At 32.5% G+C, this 19,857-nt stretch overlaps 1 protein-coding gene across 1 annotated transcript in view; it reads left to right on the top strand.

Moving 5' to 3' along the window:
- The window catches only part of LOC145256504 (cyclin-dependent kinase-like 4), a 101,589-nt gene extending 82,412 nt beyond the window's left edge, over positions 1-19,177 (top strand). Inside the window, exons 8-9 of the mRNA XM_080115468.1 lie at positions 8,290-8,463; positions 18,530-19,177. Of these exons, the coding sequence (XP_079971594.1) occupies positions 8,290-8,463; positions 18,530-18,646 (291 nt within the window). The 3' untranslated portion in view covers positions 18,647-19,177. The remainder of the gene's footprint in view (positions 1-8,289; positions 8,464-18,529) is intronic.
- The last annotated feature ends 680 nt before the right edge of the window (positions 19,178-19,857 follow it).

Genomic DNA, 19,857 nt, shown 5'->3' with positions numbered 1-19,857 from the left:
TTCTGAGGATCTAACACTTGATCTTTATATGAGATACAAAGATATTTGATTATTCCATTAGAGTTATATTTTACATCTCAAATACTGAGTTAGTAAAGAAGTTAGGAGTATAATTTTCCTCTCCCAAATTGACTATTTAAATATGTTATAGTATACTTTTTTTGTGTGATATCTTGGTATTATTGGTATATTATCCCTGAGTGGTTTTCGGGCCTTGATAAGTGGTGACCACCGTGTAAAAAAAAAAAAAATATTGGATTCCAGAATAAGAATTCATCTATTCTGGTGGAGTATCCAGCTTCATGCTATTACTTGAGGTAACATCACTTGGAGAAAGTGCACCATTCCTCGTAAGTCAGTGTGGGTTAGCCGTACCGAAGAGATCTTATTTGAACCGGAAATACCATGTGATTTTGAATATTTAGTCGGGTTTTATATGTAGAAAAAAGTATCCTTTTTTTTTTTTTTACATCACTTGAAAAAGTGCACCATTGCTTATACGAAAACTAGTATGAGGAGGTCTTATTTGGGTCGTGTTTACTTGTAGAAAAAAGTATCTTAATTTCAGGTTTTTCTGACAAACTCCTGTAGAGAGAAACCTTAGGCACGCGGGTATATTGTCTAGTAGGTATTCGAGTTCTCTCCTGTTATGAAGATCAGTTATGGACGAGCAAGTACGAATGGAAGTTGTCAAACATTTTTTTCATGGTCAATGAAAATTCACAAACAAACAAATATGACTGCGCCCTTATATGAAAGAATAACCATCTAAGGCAAAATTAATTCTGCGAACAGGGTTTCATCAATTTTATGTCCTCTTATGAAGATTAAAATTAAGATCTCTCTCTCTCTCTCTCTCCCTCTCTCCATATATATATTGTGCCTCACTCTGCCCTCGTGGCAAAGCAAGTAAATAAATACTCTATCAAACCCAAGTAAGATATAAAGTCCACGGAACGAAATATGCGATACGTTAAGAACTGACAATGTCTCGGCTGAGCATGAACTAATTTATCTTACATATATCAGTATTTTCATTATAAGCGGGGGGGGGGGTAAGTAGTTGATTTTTTTTAATATATATGTATATATATATATATATATATATATATATATATATATATATATATATATATATATATGTAGACCTTCAGGGTTTGCAGAGCTAACATGGAGTTTCTAGATAGTCTACACTCTCTCTTATCACCTATCAATTAGACAATTTTAATGGAATGTGCTCCAACAAACTCCAAGCACTTGTATCCTCTCGATGTAAATATACCCAACTAACCCAACAAGCAACAAAATCCCACCTTTTCACTGTAGAAATCCTAAATGCCGAACAGCCTTCGACTCAAATAGTTTCTTCCTTCAAACTGCTAGACTTTGGAATTCCCTCCCGGTTCCTTGCTTCCCCAACTGTACTGATATGCAGAAGTTCAAGTGTAAGTGAAAGCCTTATATTAACAATTTATAAGAAATTAATGTTGGTTCTTATTCATTTGTAATTCTGTTGTCCTGTTTTCCTGTATATATGCAATACTTATCGAAATATTATTATAGGAGAGAGTCTTGCAATTTCAGATTGTAGATTTGCTTCTATATGTGAAACCGTCGTAACATCCCATTAAAAAACAATTTATTTAACTATTGTAAAGCTCTATCTAAGAAGGTATCGAGCACTTCATGTAAGCAGCAAACAAAAACTTATAAATATTAATATGTGTGTTAAATTCATTGCTAATGGAGATTTGGTAGCTGTCCATCTGAAACCGAAACTATACGATTTTACTAATTTTGGGGATACTAATAAGCCAGCACTTATGAAGGCCCAGAGGCCACTTGAGGATAAAGGTTAATAAGCATTTCATGGGGATGACGAGACAAACACCTTGATTGGAGACAATGATTGAAACTGGACAGAAGTTGATTGTTGAAAGGTCAACAATTATTTGCTAACTTGAAAATGACTATGTTGTAGTCAGTTGGAAAGCAGTCTCATGATATTGTGTTCCACAAATCGATAGTTCTTTGAAAGAAACTCTGCTCATGAAAGTTCTGTTTCACGGCCGATTACAATATGGTAGCTTTCAAGTCCAATGTAAACAAATTCTTGTTGAGCCGTCCCCTTAAATAATCCAAATTCTACCCAATCTACACCATTAACAATTACTAAACTACCACCTTACATTTATTAACACTTATCCTCGAGTGGCCTTCGGGCCTTGATATATGGTGACTCCCTTGTAAAAAAAAAAAATAGAATTCAAAGAAAGAAAGGGATATTATTTCGTACAGGTTGTAGCTAGACAAGTTTTCGGTGTGATGTTTTGCAGTCGAGCACCTGCCATCAAAAAAATGATAGAGAAAGACAAACAATGTCTTTTCTGTATGTAATGTGAATAAGTTCCAGCTGAGCCGCCCTCTTGAATGATCGAGCCTTATGCAAGTTCCAGCATTACTGATCTTGTTGTCTCACCATCTACCTAACACTTAACCCTTATCCTAGAGTGGCCTCCAGGCCTTGATAAGCAGTGACCCCCGTCCCCCTCTAAAAAAATATCTTCTACTAGATTTCAAAATTGATTTTGTACTTTGCCAAAACAGAAAAGAGTTCTCTGAGCGGCACCTCTACAGATGTGACAACAGAACTACATTTTAGGAAGTATCTGGCTCTTTTTTTTTAATTGTGTCAGAAATAAGATACTTTCTAGAGCTGTGGAATGATCCAGTCAATTTTCCCAGCGACCTTAGCAACAGATTTGATATAAGTTTTCCACTTCACATCTAGCAATGCTCAATTGAGTTTATTATACTATTTCAGCAGAATTCACATCGACACACCGGCTTCCATTAGATCATTGAAGTTAAGCAACATAAGCCTGGTCAGTAGTAAAATGGATGACCACTTGGGAAGTCCAGGTGCTGTATGTGCTCTCCGTTTATCTCCGTTGTTCTGGAGTTCTTGCTACTGAAATCAAGAGAGGAGTGGATTAGGATTGCGTAACTCTTGCTTCACATTTGAACACTTGTCAATCCTTGCGTCAGAATTACACACACAACTACCCTTGGAGGGGTTATCCATTGTCTCTTGAGACTGAATAGAGGCATTGATTATTTCAGACTAATGTAATACGTTCAGTGTTCAACTCAAGGAGACAGATTTTTTTTTTTTCTTTTCTTTTTTTTTTTTTTATTACATTTTCACCCCAAACAAGGCACATTGCCACTTTGGTGTAGGGAGCTACTATCAGGGGAAACAACTACTGGGGTACTATGCAGGGATTTGGGCAGCAAGATGTTGGTTCACGTTGCACTTGAACTTCTGCATGTCAGTACAGTTGGGGAAGCAGTGACCTGGAATGGAATTCCAAAGTCTAGCGGTTCTGGGGAAGAAACTACCGGAGTAGAAAGATCTTTTACATCTAGGGATCTCTACAGTGTGGGGGTGGGATTTTGCAGCTTGTCGGGTCTGTCGAGAGTGTTCACGTCGTGGGGGCACAAGTGCTTGCAGTTCATCAGAGCATTCACCATTAAAATACTTGTAGAACAGGCAGAGGGATGCAACGTTTCGTCGATGGGACAGAGGCTGAAGCTTAGATGCCAGTTTAGGGCCTATCAGATTTGCGACTCTCTTTTGAACCCTGTCAAGGAGCGAGAGACTAGTAGCCGATGCACCAGCCCAAATATGACAGCAATACTCCATACATGGGCGAATGGTTGCCTTATAGAGGTACAGGATACTGGCGTAATATCTGTTCTGTTGTCATAGTACCACCCTCCCAAGCATTATCTTCTCTTTTGGTGGTGGGTAGTGTAATATATATTCATTCTTTGTTAGGTTATCTTCCCAGGCATCTCTTCCTCCTTTATATCATCAGCATGTTTTTATAGAAGACAGTTTTTAGTTGCTTTTTTTTTCTTGCTTCTCTTATTTTATCTTTTAATCCTCACATTCCATGAGCGATGTTTCTTATAAAGCATCAGTGAATGATCATGATGAGTAGATTGATAAAAAACCTCAGCGTGATTGTTAGCTTGAGAAATAGCCCAGAAATAAAAACACTAACACCAGGACCCCAACTACACAGACACATAGACTTATAGCATAGCAATATATTATAAACCCTTTTTAAGAATTCCAAACACAACAACCATTGGTGTAAGCAACAGTCCGTTTTTTATTTCTCCTGTTGTTCTTGCTTATGGTAGATAGAGAGAGAGAGTGGGGGAGCGACAGAAAGAATTATCGTGGCGTCCACTCGGTTGACAATCAAATCTCCAACTGCAATCTTTTTCCTTCTGTCACTTTTTCCTGTCAATCTTTTCAAAACATCCACATAACCAGATTCCTTTCTGTTACATTTTTCATAACAATAACAAGGTTTGTTTATATTTGTGAGAAATATTGAAACAATTCCCGTTTAGCTTGTTAATTTCTGACATTTCATCCGCAGACGCGTGCCACATTTTAATTCATGAACATACATATATGTATATACACCTATACACATTTTAATTCATGAACATACATATATGTATATACACCTATACACATTTTAATTCATGAACATACATATATGTATATACACCTATACACATATATATACTAGCATGTCAACCCAGCTTAGACTGGGTCATTCGTGTAACATATATATATATATATATATATATATATATATATAAAAGTGAAAGTGTCTGTCTGTGTGTGTCTGTGTCTCCCTACACAATAACTGTCAATTTTCAGTCTACAGACTCGAAATTTGATATACAGGGTATTGAGATTTGGGAAAATCTTTGTAATCAGTTTTCGGACAGAAATTTGGTTGTTAAGGGGTCAAAATTCAACGATTTGAGAACTCTACCAATCTCCTTCACCAATTTTGGGTCTAAACACTTGAAATTTTAGATATAGATTCCTTGGACATGGATCTAACTTAATAACTTGATTTGAGCCCAAAACAATAAATGTTAAGGGGTCATAATAGGGGTTAAAGTTTAAAAAAATTGACCACTTCGATCTCTACCAAATTACTCAGACAATTTCTGGTCTAAACATTGTAAATTTGACATAAAGGGTATTCAGAGATAGGGCAAGCTTTTTCATCAGTTTTGTTCGAAAATTTTTAGTTACCAATATATAAATGTATGTGTGTATGTATGTATGTTTGTATGTCTGCCTAAAACTTTCAACAGAGGCGACGGATTTTTACAAGATCAGTATCATTTTAAAGTTCCACCTTTCAGATGACAAATATCGAAAAATTGGCGAAAAACATTAATATCTTCATCTTCAACTGGGCACTTTTCTACAGAGGGAGTCGTTTTTTTCGCCAACATTTTCGAGAGCCATCCTCTCCTTTCGATTGTCTAGCCTTAATTAAAACCTACGCCACTTCCGGTTTGCCGGTGGTCGTAACAGCAAAGACCTCAGGTTTTTTTCCCGTTCTTTTCCTCCTTTACGGTACGGGTTTGAGCCTGCTTTCCTACTGCCATTTTTTTTTTTTTTTTGCTTAACACACACCTCCAAACACCCGGGCAACACCGGGCACCCATGCTAGTATATATATATAAACGACAAAGTCTATATTCCAAATTTCAAGATGTTGTCCATCTCACAGTTTATTCCTTTAGGTATGTTGACATGCACAATTCTTGAAAGCACCTGTTTCGTAGCGCAAAATATTCATTTAATTATTATATCAGTCAATGAATTTATTTCACCCTTAACTCATCAGAATGAATGATTTTGCGCTACAAAACAAGTGCTGTCAGGAATTGTGCATCTCAACATACTTAAAGGAATAAATCGTAAGATGGACAACATCTTGAAATTTGGAATATAGGCTTTTGCCATTTACTAGCATACTGCCCGGTATTGCCCGGTATTACCCAGTCATAAAATACGCTTAAATATGATATTTTGATTAATGCAGATTTCATATTTATTATTATATTATATTGGACCATATTCAAAATATAGTCATGATTTAAAATTAAAAAAAAATAATCGTGCGCCACCACTGATAATTGAAACCAAAACGTTTAGCTTAGGATTTACTTTTTCCTTTGATGTTCATGCTGAGCTATGAAGACATGTTTGCTGCAAGACTAAAAATTAAAACATGAACTAATAGCTATTACGTTATGCATGCATATTCGTAATGCCATCGTTCGACCTTTAGCTGGTAAATTCCATTTCTTTAATTTTCATACTTTTGCACTGATTTTCCCCTGCCAAAACCCAAATACAAAGTTTTGCATGGGTTTGAATACCCTATATATTAAGTTTCATGTCTGTAGAACAAAAACTAACAGAGGAGTTTGGTAGGCAAATTTTTTTAAACAAATATATATATGCATACATAAATATATATAAAAAGAGGTTTGTGTTTACTATAACCTTTTTACGTAAATATTACGCAAGTATAAATCATGTAGAATATCTGCATGAATATAATTACACGTAATAGTTAACTAAAGATGATCATCCCAAAAGAAAACTGAAAAAAAACTAATAGGGAATTAATTAAAATGAATGTTTAAAAGAATATGCAAATTAGCTAGATCTTTTGCAGATGAATGCAATTCCACGACCCATATATAACAAAGTTGTATTTTCTTTTTTAATAAAATAGAAAAAAGGGTTTTTATTATGAATTTCAATACACAAAAATTCAAATTTATAGGAGTATAAATTTGTTATATGCTCTGTAATTACATTGAGCTTCCTAAATTAAAGGATTGGTATAAATAAAAGGTGAAATATAACTGAAAGAGACATATTTTGATGTGTGTGTGTGTATATACATATATATATATATATACGTATATATATATATGTATGTGTGTTGCATTGTGGCTGTCTATGTAACTGTGTTCATATAAACGCGTTGTTTGATGTATGTATTATCTTTTTTTTTTTTACACAGTGGTCACCACTTATCAAGACCCGGAAGCCACTCAGGGATAAGGGTTATTGCAAGTACATTACGTTAGTGTGGAGATTTGATGAAGTGTTTACTTAAGGGGGTGGTTCATTAGGAATTTGTTAACGTTGGACTTGAACACATCCAAGTTGTAGTCAGGTGGGAAGCAGGCAGACAGAACAGAGTTCCACAGGCATCTACAATATATTTTATATACTTGTGTTTTTAACCAAATAATGTGTAATATTCATATTTGAGGGAAACGAGTGTATATTCAGCTGTCAACAAATGAACAAATAAACAACGTCTCTCTTGAAATGCATGTATAATGGGTGTATATTAGTGTCGAGATGATTAATCGGAATCGGGAATCAGAAAAATCAACACATTTGGGAGTATCGGAATCGGAAAAATTGGTGCCTATTTGCCGATGACAAAACAATTCTTTTAATTGTCTTTTTTTATTTGATTTTCTTTAAAGCAAAATCTTCCATTGTTTGTAATAATGATAAAATAATAATGATGAAATAATAATGATGAAATAATAATGATGAAATAATAATGATGAAATAATAATGATAAAAAGAAAAAAATGACGACCCCAATTTTTTTTTTTTCAGTTTTATTTTTATGAATAAAGTAAACTGTAACTTTACATAATGCTAGACAGGCCTTAACTGCCTTAAAATATTTGATCAGGTAATATTTTATTGCAACTTTTAAAATCTACTATTGTTACAAATATTTATTCTATTTCAATACCATTCTTCTGCTATCGAAATATTTCATATTCCTAAAAACATTGAACATGTCGCGGTTTATCTTTGGCAATCTAGCGCTGCCCGGGAGTCACAATGTCCAACATTGTGAACTGACTTTAAAAAAAACAAATATACTCTATCCGAAAATTGTTCTTCAAAATCACTGGATTCGGCATTAAATAACCTGAAAAGGGTTGATATGCCGTAAAACAAAAACAACCAACCAACCAACATTGTGTCACTTGTATGAAAAATGCTTGTGTGTTGTTTTTATAAAAAAAATTTAAAAAGTATTTTAAAGTATGCAAATTATCGCTTTACACGTCTCAACTAAATTGCAAAAAAAATAACAAAAAATATATCGTGTATTGGGGTAAGCAGTGTATGCTTATCTCCATTTATAAAATTTAAAAACGTCAAATTTTTTTTTTTTTTTTTCACGATGGTCACCATTTATCAAGGCCCGGAAGCCACTCAGGGATAAGGGTTATTGCAAGTACAGTACGTTAGTGTGGAGATTTGATGAAGTGTTTACTTAAGGGGACGGTTCATTAGGAATTTGTTAACGTTGGACTTGAAGATATTTCCTTTTATTTCAGGGTTGCCTTGCATTAGATCCATCTCTACGCTTAACGTGTGCGCAACTTATGGAGCATCCTTACCTGGATTACAGTCGCGATATTTTTGAACGTGATGTGGAGGCTGAACAAAGACGGAAAGAAATTGGCGAGAAGCGTTCACAGAAGAATGGAGGTCGGAATAAATTAGCACCCGTACGTATTAGACAAAAAGATGAAAATTGCTTCGAAATTTTTCAGATAAAGATTCATAATTTGAATTATTTCGACGACTGATCTCATTGTAGCTTCTGAGTTTTTTTTTTATATTAAGACTTTTGTTTTTAATGGGAATCACTTTAGACAAGGCATGAAGCCATTTGATGTAAGGAGCTCAAAAAATACTACTTTAAGGTCAAAACTTGCCAACAATAAGCATACATAGATAAATAGATACAATAAAAAAATAAAGATAAAATAAAAAAATAAAGATACAATAAAATCTTTTACCTCCCAAATATTCCTACTTCTATCGATGCCTCCGTTCAGTCTCAAAAGACAAAGGATACCCCCTGTAGGGGTAGTAGTGGATGTAATTGTGAGGTAAGGGTTGTGCAATCCCAACCGCACCTCTTAAATCGGCACTGTTTGAGTCCAGTGGGAAGAAGAAAACCAGGACGACTGGAAACAATGCAGAGATAAGCGGAGAGCACATACAGCACCTGGAAGTCCCAAATGATCACCCACTTAGTACTGACCAGGTTTAACATTGCTTAACTTTTGTGATCCAGCGAGAACCAGTGTGTCAATGTGATTATGCCGTATCCTCCTGCTTCTATATGTTAAAAAGAAAAAAGCGAAAAAAAAAAAATATAATCCTATGTCACTGCAATTAACCTACACATAAGAATCTATGATAAATAATCCTTCGCATCATTAAATAAGCTAACACAATTGATACAAAAACAACGAATCAGTCTTGTATGCTTACAATGTTTCGACCGATATAACCTCCGACCTTCTTCAAATGCACCACTCTGAATGACAAAAAACTAACTCTTTTCTCTAACTGAAAAGGTAAATCTTAGGAAGGGATATCTCTTAGGAATGAACAGAATCATACCCTAACCCAACAGCAACTAACCCACTATTGTACTAACTAGTAATCTTAACTACAGCTATCAAGGCTGAAAGTACTCAATCTAGAGTCAGCTCTGCTTTGTAACTGCTTATAGTGGTATAGGCATGTTGTACAAAGTTCTGATTCGATGAATATATTGTGGTTAGGGGTTTGGTTGGAGTGTGCATGTGAACGGGTTCAAGTTATTATTTCTATTGTTATTAGACTAAGGATTTCTTTTAGTATGCGATATATTGTGTGTAATTATTGAACGTAAATTCTTTTAGTATGCGATATATTGTGTGTAATTATTGAACGTAAATTCTTTTAGTATGCGATATATTGTGTGTAATTATTGAACGTAAATTCTTTTAGTATGCGATATATTGTGTGTAATTATTGAACGTAAATTCTTTTAGTATGCGATATATTGTGTGTAATTATTGAACGTAAATTCTTTTAGTATGCGATATATTGTGTGTAATTATTGAACGTAAATTCTTTTAGTATGCGATATATTGTGTGTAATTATTGAACGTAAATTCTTTTAGTATGCGATATATTGTGTGGAATTATTGAACGTAAATTCTTTTAGTATGCGATATATTGTGTGTAATTATTGAACGTAAATTCTTTTAGTATACGATATATTGTGTGTAATTATTGAACGTAAATTCTTTTAGTATGCGATATATTGTGTGTAATTATTGAACGTAAATTCTTTTAGTATGCGATATATTGTGTGGAATTATTGAACGTAAATTCTTTTAGTATGCGATATATTGTGTGTAATTATTGAACGTAAATTCTTTTAGTATGCGATATATTGTGTGTAATTATTGAACGTAAATTCTTTTAGTATGCGATATATTGTGTGTAATTATTGAACGTAAATTCTTTTAGTATGCGATATATTGTGTGTAATTATTGAACTAAATTCTTTTAGTATGCGATATATTGTGTGTAATTATTGAACGTAAATTCTTTTAGTATGCGATATATTGTGTAATTATTGAACGTAAATTCTTTTAGTATACGATATATTGTGTGTAATTATTGAACGTAAATTCTTTTAGTATGCGATATATTGTGTGTAATTATTGAACTTAAATTCTTTTAGTATGCGATATATTGTGTGTAATTATTGAACGTAAATTCTTTTAGTATGCGATATATTGTGTGTAATTATTGAACGTAAATTCTTTTAGTATGCGATATATTGTGTGGAATTATTGAACGCAAATTCTTTTAGTATACGATATATTGTGTGTAATTATTGAACGCAAATTCTTTTAGTATACGATATATTGTGTGTAATTATTGAACGTAAATTCTTTTAGTATACGATATATTGTGTGTAATTATTGAACGTAAATTCTTTTAGTATACGATATATTGTGTGTAATTATTGAACGTAAATTCTTTTAGTATGCGATATATTGTGTGTAATTATTGAACGTAAATTCTTTTAGTATGCGATATATTGTGTGTAATTATTGAACGTAAATTCTTTTAGTATGCGATATATTGTGTGTAATTATTGAACGTAAATTCTTTTAGTATGCGATATATTGTGTGGAATTATTGAACGTAAATTCTTTTAGTATACGATATATTGTGTGTAATTATTGAACGTAAATTCTTTTAGTATACGATATATTGTGTGTAATTATTGAACGTAAATTCTTTTAGTATACGATATATTGTGTGTAATTATTGAACGTAAATTCTTTTAGTATACGATATATTGTGTGTAATTATTGAACGTAAATTCTTTTAGTATGCGATATATTGTGTGTAATTATTGAACGTAAATTCTTTTAGTATGCGATATATTGTGTGTAATTATTGAACGTAAATTCTTTTAGTATGCGATATATTGTGTGTAATTATTGAACGTAAATTCTTTTAGTATGCGATATATTGTGTGTAATTATTGAACGTAAATTCTTTTAGTATGCGATATATTGTGTGGAATTACTGAATGTAAACGGTGGAAGTCAACGTTCTTAATGTTGTAATTTCATCTCAATTGAGGGTGAGCAAGAAAAAAGGCGAGGAAGATTTGGAATGACTCGCAAGCGATGGCACATCGGAAGCAACATAAATAATGGAGTTTTATGGAGAAAGCTGCTATGTGTTGTCATGGTGACAAAAGTTTGAATAAATTTGTCAAAATTTGACTGCTTCGTCTTTAATGACATTTTTTGGTTTAATGATTTTCGATACTTATCCAAGGTATTTCGATACAAAATCTATCTAAGAACACTCCCAGAGTCATAAGGTTCATGTGTCTAAAATTTCAAAAATAAATCGTCCCAGCCGTTTTGGAGTCTATATGAGATCGACTCACACATATGCACATGCACCATGCATCTGATGCAGAAACAACACAAAGAAAGAAACAGAAAAATTTTTACTGCACATAATAACTAAAATTAACGAACATTAACATAATTCTACTCGGTCATGACTGATGGAATGAAAACAATCTACCCCCATGAATTAAATAAAGGATTCAGTTTAGAAATAGAAATCATTAGAAATTTTGTCCAGATTCCTGAGTTTGACAAGAAGATTCTCAAGTTATAAGCATGCATCTGAAGACGGTCAGAGGTTACATCGACCGAAATGTCAATATAACAACCAGTGTGAGAATAGTTTAATCTATATGATTTAAATTTTTTACTATTTTTTAAATCGATTTCAATATTTCTTTGTCAAAATTGTGTTGAAGTTTTTAATGTCTTCAAATTGCTAAGCGTTATCTCCTTTGTTCTATATTCGTACAGAGATAAGATATCCTTGTTCTATATAACAAGGAATTAGAGTTATCTGCTCTTAGTTCTTATATATATATATATATATATATATATATATATAGTAATTTATGAAATATATATGGCAATTAAGCTACACTGAATATTCTGCGTTTCATCCAACTATAGGATTCGTCAGGCTTATGCGCGAATTCTGTCGTTGCTTCTTGTTTTTATACATGTTGAGGATTTCTAGTCGGCCAATCAGCTTTCTAGTATTCACCGCGCCCCTTCCTACCAGCCAATGGGCATGCATTTTATCAAACAAAGGATCTGTTTTAGAACTAGGTTAGTGGTTTTAGGTGGCCGTTCTCCTTTTCTTTTTTTTTTTTTTATACATATAAATATACCTATGTGCACACACAAATTTATGTGAATAAATGAAGTAGTTATATATATATATATATATATATATATATATATATATATATATATATTTATTCTATTAATAAAATTCTAAATGTTTATTTATTTATGTGTGTGTGCCTATATACCAATAAAACTTTTGAACGGATGCACCGAATTGAAAAATTCTTTTTTTTCTCTGAAAGGTATGAGTCCCTAGATTGTCCTAATCTATATATGGTTCGTAACGAACAACGCCGAGTCACACAAAAAGCCTGGGGCCGTTTCGTAAACTTGTTGAAAAAGTTATCTGCCCATGTCAATGGAATTTAGCACTGTTTGTAATACAGTTGTGGTAGCATCTTTCGGCATACGGACAGGACTTGTGAGGCAATAGATAACACGTCTGACTATGGATCAGAAGATTCCAGGTTCAAATCCTGGCAAGTTCGTAATAATTTTAACCATTATTTTATCTAACGTTTACTCATTATCCTTACTCTTAGTTAGTGTATTTTTGTTTTTTCAGTGATTTTATTTTGTGCATATGGGAATTTCCCATACTCCGAGTTCACAGGGTAAGCATTGATGATAAGACGATGTTGAGTGTACTTGATGTTGAGTGTACTTGATGTTGAGTGTACTTGATGTTTAGTGTACTTGATGTTGAGTGTACTTGATGTTTAGTGTACTTGATGTTGAGTGTACTTGATATTGAGTGTACTTGATGTTGAGTGTACTTGATGTTGAGTGTACTTGATGTTGAGTGTACTCGATTTTGTGTTTGACTCGGCGTTGTATGAGCTGATGCGGCGCAGCCACTTGTATAAAATAAAAATCTTGATGTTGAAAAAAATTGTTTTTCAAATTTTCAAAAAACCTTTTAAGCCTGTAAGGAAGGTATACAAAATTTTAATTATTCAACAAGGAGTACAAATAAAACAAGAAAAACCTTGTTCCGTGGAGTTTCAAAGAATGCACTTCTCCTCATCAGAGGGAAGAGGTTCACAAAATATACAATAAATTTTGCAGGTTAACGCATTAGACAAAACAAATAATACGAAGTTTATCATATTTGCATAAAAGTCATTTAACAGTTTATAGGGATTTTATTTGAATGGTACAGCAAGAAACGGGAAAAAGGGAGAAAAATTATATGGTAAAAGTCCAATTGGAAAGATGGTAAATTCCAGAACAGGAAAAATCCGAGGTGCATCTGTTGAAAATATATATATCTATAATATAAAGCTGAACATCTGTGTGTGTGTGTGTATGTGTGTGTGTGTGTGTGTGTGTGTGTGTGTGTGTGTGTGTGTGTGTGTGTGTGTGTTCATGAATAGGCTCCTATATGGTTGATTATTATAGAAAACTGATCACATATAATGATAGAAGATGTATCGAGACACAGGAATGGATATATTTGATCTGGCATAATGATGATTCATTAAAATTGTGGTACGTGCCTGGTCCACAAAGTATGGAAATAAAACATTAAAAAATTAAAAAAAAAAAACGTTTACAAGTGTTTTTGATATAAATGTACATAATAATACTTTGATAAGTATGTTTTAACTTAAATAGGGATGGTATAATAAAATTATGCGTTTGTGCCTGGCCTCCATAGAATGGAAATAGGCACAAACTTTAATAAAGACTTTTCATATCTATCTGCGTAAGTATATTTTGATAATTATGTTTTAGTTTGAAGAAATATGGTATAATAAAATTATGGGGTGTTCGTTCGCGCCTGACCTCCATAGAATGGAAATATCTCACAAAGTTTAACAAGGTTTTTTTTAATATAGATCCACAGAATATTGTGATAAGTGTTTCAGTGTGAACAGGTATGGTATAATAAATTATGGGGTTTATCTATTTTATTTTTACTTTCATCATATTTTGCTTTGGTTTTGATACCCCCAAATTCGAAGCTATCTCTTTACAACCCTTCCTTTTCATAACCTATCATACTTTCATAAATCAGAGTTCATTTTCTGTAGGCTGTTTTTGAACCCAGTCAACGACAGGTACTTTTACTAGTATACCATAAATATAAATAAAAACTGTAAATCAGAAATTTACAAATTTATTTTTCGACAGAATACTTCCAATAAAAAAAAGTGGCAGTGAAATATCCTTTTTTCGTGGAGTTTCAAAGAATGTAATGTTCTTCTCGTCAGAGAATAGAAACTGGTTAGCAGATTGTATATATAGTGTGGAGCTAGAATCTTAATGTTCTAACAATGCCCTGACAAACTCAAGATGTTCTGACAAGATGAATTACAACAATAAGAATATTGACTCTCACCGTTTATGTTCAGTAATTACACACAATATGTCACATACTAAAAGAAACCCTCAGTCTAATAACAAAAGAAATAATAACTTGAATCCTTTCATCCATGCACACTCCAACAAAACCCCTAACTACAATAAGTCTATCCCAAGAAAAATAATAAGGAGAAAAAATAACATCTGGTTCAACCTTTTCTTCAGCTTGAATGTAAAAACCAATATCCCTAGAGAGTTCTTCAATATTGTTGAAAATTCATTCAAATACCCACATAAATATAACTCTTTATTCAATAAAAGCACCATCCAAATCTTATAGCCTACAATGCCTAACTTAGCCCTGACAATTATATTTTCTAATAGTAAGAAAATCAAAGAAGCTCAAGCAATCTCTTTCCCATTAGCCACTAAAACTATATGCAATTGCCAAAATAAGTGTGAATGCCCTCTTGACAACAACTGCATACATAAGGATATGATCTATTCTTGCACTGTGACTGAAATACCATCTAAATCCCCTTTCTCCTAATAAACTCTTCTGTCCAGTTGTAGTCTAATAATAATAAAATAAATCAACACTCTCCTACAATGAACCTACATAGAGATAATACTAACAGTACAAACAATAAGGATTCCCCTTAGACTTTACCCATAATAACAACTAACCCCGCCACAAAAACTCGAGCTCTCTTCCCATAATGTACCCCAAACATAATAACAGTAGAATCCACAACCCCAACAAAAATAACCAAAATGCACTAAAAATACTTATACCTATATAGTATCCACCTCCACATTTATTAAGCTGAGAATCTCAAATCACATGTTATCATTTAACAATACGGATGCAGAAGTGAAACAGAACATCTCTTGCAACATTAATGAAAAGGCTTAAATCTAAAAACACCCCTTTCTCTGTTAAACGGCAATTATTAGTAATTCTAAATCCTATACCCCAGGTTCTAAAATCTATCACCTGTGCTTATCCGAATCAGAATAATAACTTTCCCACAAAATATTGTTTTGCTTAACACTAAAAGTGAGTTAATATTCTAATGCAAACATAAAGCTAAATACACATATAATAACTTTGAAATGCCCTAACCTACCTGGCACACTTTCCACTGCCTAATAACTAACCCTACTTAATCCTCCACTTATTCCCATCTTATCTTACTGTTAATTTATTTTAAATAATATACTAGCCCTTAATCAGCTTTACTGTCTTAATTGAATATATCTCCACAACCTAATCTGCAGTTTCCATAGCTACCAATGAGACTATATACCAGGTTTAAATCCGGTACCCTCTACTTTAAAATTAATAGATATATTACCGTATCCACAACGATATACTAACAATCTCCCCAAATATTCTAATTTTTCAACGCGAAATCCCAATATACTCTAACTGCGTAACCTTTTCAAACCCATCCCAATTGTTACTGCTGCCACATTGCAAGTTATCATAATTATCATATAGGAATTTTTTTCTAGTATTATTATTATTATTATTATTATTATCATCTGGCAGCAGTCACTAAATGAATAGAACCTGTGGAAGCACTAACACAAATAATATCCTTATTTATCTCACGTCCATTATTATCAAAATTGTAAAATTTAGCGTAATTCATTTCTAGATTAACTTGTGTATTAAAACAGTCATAAAGATTTATCACAATAACAGCTATGATATTAGTTGATCACTGTAGTATCATTAGGATGATTATGCATATAAGTTATGATAATTGAAATAATCAAATTTAAAATTTTATTAGTTCGTAGTTCATATAATATAATATATTACAATTGGTAGAAAATTTGCCTTCTAAAAAACATTCGCTTTGTTAAAAAATATTGATTCTACTGTTCTGTGAATATATTTTATAAATTCTAGTCTAGTCGTAATAAAGAAGAATGATATTCTCTGAAGAACCATGCTCATATTGCATTATAAATTTATTTCAACCTTATACGGGAATTTTTTAAACTCTTCTTGGGATTTCCTACATCCTTTTTTGGCAAACACACACACTCACTCTCTCTCTCTCTCTATATATATATATATATATATATATATATATGACTACTTCATTTAATCACATAAATTAATATACGAAGATATAATTTTATGCATAAATTTTCAGTATTTACTTCAACAGTGCTCAGTACATAGGTAGAGTTAGGTAAAAAATTATGAAAATATATATGGCAATTAAGCTACAAAGAAAATTTCACATTTCATTCGCGTGAGAATGTGTCAGCCTGACAAATTCTCACGAGAATGAAACACGGAATATTCTGTGTAGCTTAATTGCCATATATATTTTCATAACTTACTATATATATATATATATATATATATATATATATATATGAACAAATGATTAATAAAACATGTTAAAAGACATCTTGAAAAAGAGTTAAAAACATATTTAATTTTAAAAAAGGAAGCACAAGATAAGTGGATAGTCTTTAATCCGCGGAGTTTCGAAGAAATACTCTCCTTCTCATCAGAGGGCAGGAATTAGCAAAATGCAGGATCGAATTTTGCATATAAAAGTATTTAATGAAACTACAAGTAAGTCAAAGATCTTACTTGGTTAAAAAAAAGGGTGAGGTAAGGGGAACAGGAGGCAAAAGAAAAATGATAAAAAGATTTCACATGAATGGATAGTCCGGTGAAGGGTAAAAATCCAAAAATGGTAAAATCCAAAATGGTCGAATTTAAAATTTCAATCTACTTTATATATATATATATATATATATATATATATATATATATATATATATATATATAAAGTAGTAGCATTCGTAACGGTGTGTGTCTGTGTGTACAACATTCCTACAGCCCAAACTACTGGACTGATAATAACCAAACCTGGCATGATGATGGTCTCCCATTTCAGAATAGTGTGCAACATCTATATCTATACAGTAGTAGCATTCATGTGTGTGTGTCTGTGTGTGTACAACTCTCCTATACCATTGGACTGATCATGACCAAACCCGACGGTTCCCCAGCCAGGGATGGTGGACACCATAGTAGCGTTCGTGAGTATCTGTGTGTGTCTGTGTATACAACTCTCCTAAAACCCACACTATTGGACTATTTATATGCATTAGTATATATTTTCATATTGTTTTTTTTTCTCTTTTTTATCTAAGCTCCAATTGAGGTAGAGATTCAATTTGCATTATCCCGATAAGTCTCCTTTTAATGAATTTCATATATATTATTTCGCATACATATTGTATTATTGCTGATATGTCTCTGGAGATTTGTTTGGCGAATTTTTACCATTCAATGAAACATGTGTAAGAGGCAACATAGCAGCAATAAAACAAAATGAATGGAAATAAATAAACACTTCTGTGGCTTTCGAATGTTTACTATCGACATATATATGCTCTGAAAGTGTAGACACATTTTTATTGAGCTTAATTTAATTGGGGCTAAATAGGGGGGGGGGGCAAATGCTGAACTTAGTCATTTTTTATGCCTCGTTCATTGTGCACTCACGAGGAACCATGCATTCTTCACTTGTTTTATACTTGTATGTATGTGTATATATATGTATGTGTATATATGTGTGTGTGTGTATATATATGTGTGTGTGTGTGTGTGTGTGTGTGTGTGTATTACAGACCCCATGTCTATATGATGTTAGAGATGAACTGTAGTTTTCTCTTCATTTTTCAGTTCCCATTTGGTAACCTACCCTCAATCCTGACAATCCAGCCCACTTCACCCGGACCAACAAAGTCGACGTATCCAATAAAATTGAAAAGCAAATTTGATCATTTACCGAATATTTAATCGTGAAATATCGGGACTTTTATAAAAGACACTTTTGAACGACTTTTTTTTCCCCCTCTCTCTCGTCATGACTCACAAAAAAACTTGAATCCGTTAAGGTTTCTTATCGTTGTCCGAGTTTCATAAACATCAAATCTTGGCATGAATTTCCACGTCTCACGAAAAAGAAACTCATAACCAAAAAAAAAAAAAAAAAAAAAAATTTGCACATTAACGTTTTTTTTTTAATCTTTAATTTTCAAGTTCAACAAATATTGAACACTTTTTCAATATTTGTGAACAACTTTAATTATTTACAAGATATTTTCAAATCTTACTTTCCCTTCTAGTAAACTTATCAAACTTTAATATATATATAAAAAAAAAATAAACTTACTAAACTTTAAAATGAAAAAATAAATAAATTTTATTCTTAATAATTATTATGTTTGAAAATGCAATTTAAAACTGAAATCATTTTCATCTTAAAAACATTTTATTAGAAAAATACAAATAACTGTAACTCAATATTTCTAAATTAAAAAAAAAATGTTGCTAAATTCTTAATGTTTTTTTTGTTTTTTTTACATAGGCGTCACCACTTATCAAGGCCGATAGGCCACTCAAGGATAAGGGTTAAAGAGTGTAGAGTAGTCAAAAGGACAATATAGTAATCGATAGTAATGGAAGTTCAGTAAATTTGTTAACTTAAGTGGAACGGCTCATCAGAAACTTGTTCACGTTGGACTTGAAGACAACCATATTATAGACAGCTGAAAAGCAGGAAAACGGAAGACAATTCCACAGGCGTGCAGTTCTAAGAAAGAAGCTTTAATCATGGAATCTATGTTTAGGTTTAGGCACAGATAAAGAGTGGGGAAAATTATTGATAATGTTTTCAGCTAGTCTAGTGTTTCTTGTGAAAGTTTGGCGAGGGGGGGGGCCATAGATTGAAGCTCAGTTGAACACTTTCCATGAAAATAATGATAAAGCAGAGACAAACTCACAACATCTCTTCTGTGAGATAGAGGTTGTAGCGAAGAGAAAAGGACATCTCCAACCAGGCCACGAATGTCTATATTTGTTCTTTATTATACAAAACACTTTTGCTTTTTTCTGACTTTACCATTTACCGTCTTGGAAAACCGTTGGTTATTTATGAATTTACAAATATCCATCTAAAAAAAGCATTGGTTATTTATGAATTTACAAATACCCATCTAAAAAAACCG

The sequence above is a fragment of the Euprymna scolopes genome, chromosome 32 (assembly GCF_053919585.1).
Source record: "Euprymna scolopes isolate OS-2025 chromosome 32, ASM5391958v1, whole genome shotgun sequence".
Taxonomy (NCBI): domain Eukaryota; kingdom Metazoa; phylum Mollusca; class Cephalopoda; order Sepiida; family Sepiolidae; genus Euprymna; species Euprymna scolopes.
The sequence above is the reverse complement of the archived record's forward strand: the minus strand, read 5'-3'. Positions and strand labels throughout refer to the sequence as shown.